General features: G+C 36.5%; 1 protein-coding gene across 1 annotated transcript in view; it reads right to left on the bottom strand.

Annotated features, from left to right (window-relative positions):
• Positions 1–1,254: 1,254 nt before the first annotated feature.
• The window catches only part of wwox (WW domain containing oxidoreductase), a 363,108-nt gene continuing 362,099 nt past the window's right edge, over positions 1,255–2,263 (bottom strand). Inside the window, exon 9 of the mRNA XM_041268213.1 lies at positions 1,255–1,977. Within this exon, the coding sequence (XP_041124147.1) occupies positions 1,789–1,977 (189 nt within the window). The 3' untranslated portion in view covers positions 1,255–1,788. The remainder of the gene's footprint in view (positions 1,978–2,263) is intronic.

Raw genomic sequence — 2,263 nt, 5'->3', positions numbered from 1 at the left:
TTTTTTTTGTTCCTCGGTAGTAAGTGTTATTTCCTAATTGTTTATGCCTCAAAAGTATAGAAAATGGCTATTATTCCACACAAACTTTCCTTTTGTGACCAGGACAGTGATATTTCAAAATATCACTATTTCCAATGGGAAAACGGGCAAATGTGTGTCTTTTCGTTCACATAAAGTCAGAAAAAAACAACATATGAATCCAAATTAACATTTACTTATACTAAAGTAATGCAAAAATGACTACAAAAGATTTAGAAGTGAGTAGTTTTTCGAGATTTACGATTATACAGTATAATCGTAAATCTCGAAAAACTACTCACTTCTAAACCTTTTGTAGTATAATAGTATGAATACAAATATCACTGTCCTGGTCACAAAAGCAAAGTTTGTGGGGAATAATAGCCATTTTCTATACTTTTGAGGCATAAGCAATTAGGAAATAACACTTACTACCCAGGAACAAAAATTGTGTTACATAGTGTAATAAAAAAAAAAAAAAAAAGATTTAAAAAGATGACGACAACGGCAAGATTTTCTATTTAGGTGAAAAATATTCACGCATGTTGTTTGAATAAGCTAACTTAAGAAAAAAAATATTAAAACTTTTTTTTTTTTTTAAATGAGCAAAAGAAACCCTCATCCTCATCCCTCAGTGGGTGGAAAAAGACAATAACCTTTAACCTCTCTGGGCACCCTGTGTGCATTACTATGGAGACAGTACCCACTACTTAGACCTACATACTCCCCACCCCCACATACTTTTTCAAATACCACAGCTTATTTTATTTTTAATTAATTTTTCTTTCCTATTGCAGACCCTACTGCTGATCCCACAAAACTATCATATACTGTTTGAACTAGCTTTACTGTTTTTCTTTTCTTTTTTGTACAAAAAGAGTGGAAATCTGAGACTTATTCGTGCTTCTCAAGTTTTTAATTTGGATAACATCCAATACGCAACCCAGGAAAAAATCCTTCTCCCCTAGTTCAAATTACCATTTTTATTAGAGATAGTAAATGTAGAAATTGATGTTAAAACTTCATTATAATGTTTAAATCTTATTATCTGTTTATGAAATATTACTATATATATATAATATATTATTATCTATAGATTATATAATATAATATATATCTATAGGTGGAGATAGCTTCTAGTTGGCACTGTGTTCTTATATACCTTATGGATATGGGATTTTTTTTAGGGAATACTAGTGATCAAACTCGTATGTGCCTATCACCGCACTATGTCAGGTTTGCTCCATAAGGGTTAAATGCTTACAGTCATTTGGCATTAATCAAAATATGTAGAGCTGCATTTAGGAACTCTGCTGCTGCTTTACAGGTTTGCAGTATAAGGATATATTTAAATCATATCACCTGCTCCCCTCCAAACTAGGACATTGTTTAACAGTAATGAGAAAACATGTAGCTTTCCAGGCCCAAACTACCAGTCTGCAGGCTCTGGATGCGCAGCCAGAGAGAGAGAGGGAGATAGATACTGTCCCTTTTAACCTGCTGTATTCCCTATTTCCCATCAGCACTTAACATTTTCACTGTGTTGTGACTGCAATTGTTTCACTTAACACTATTTAATCTGTATCTGAGGTATATGGAAATCCTCTAGATGATGTGGCTGGAACAGATCCAGGGTTGGGAGTTTTCTTGTGCAGCTAGAGCACGGCACAGTCCTGGGCTAGGTTCTTTTTTTTATTTTTATTTTTTATTTGTATTTATATTTTCTGGAGTATTTTTCTTGCTGTACAGCATGTTTCCTCACCCCTCGGGTTAAAGGGACTGCCTGCCAGTGCGCTCATGGATCAGCCTCTCACTCAGCTCCCACAGGGACGCGGCAGTTCCTTCGTTCTGGGCTTCCTGCGAGGGCAGGCAGCGGTGGCAGTTGTTGAAATACATCCCTCCCAGTCCTTCCAGTTCAGGGGCAATGGCGCAGTAGACAGTAGTGGCCGCCCCCTGTTGCTAAAAGGAAAACAACAAGACAATGTGCAATTAGAAGACCTGTTGGACTACAATCCAAGTTGTGGTTCTGTTTAACAGTAAACCGGCAAATCAAATCTGGCAGGTCAAGAGACTCTTCCAGAATTTACTTCTGAAAGGAATCATGTGCATGAATGAAATCTGTACAGTATTACATCAACCCCCCACAAAAAGACCAGAGCACCAAGGAAAAAGACTGAGGTGCTTTTTGTTTTGCATGACCCAAGAAGTGTTTAACAGAGACTTCCTCGACAATATTCTTTACCCC

The sequence above is a fragment of the Polyodon spathula genome, chromosome 13, assembly GCF_017654505.1.
Source record: "Polyodon spathula isolate WHYD16114869_AA chromosome 13, ASM1765450v1, whole genome shotgun sequence".
Taxonomy (NCBI): domain Eukaryota; kingdom Metazoa; phylum Chordata; class Actinopteri; order Acipenseriformes; family Polyodontidae; genus Polyodon; species Polyodon spathula.
The sequence above is the reverse complement of the archived record's forward strand: the minus strand, read 5'-3'. Positions and strand labels throughout refer to the sequence as shown.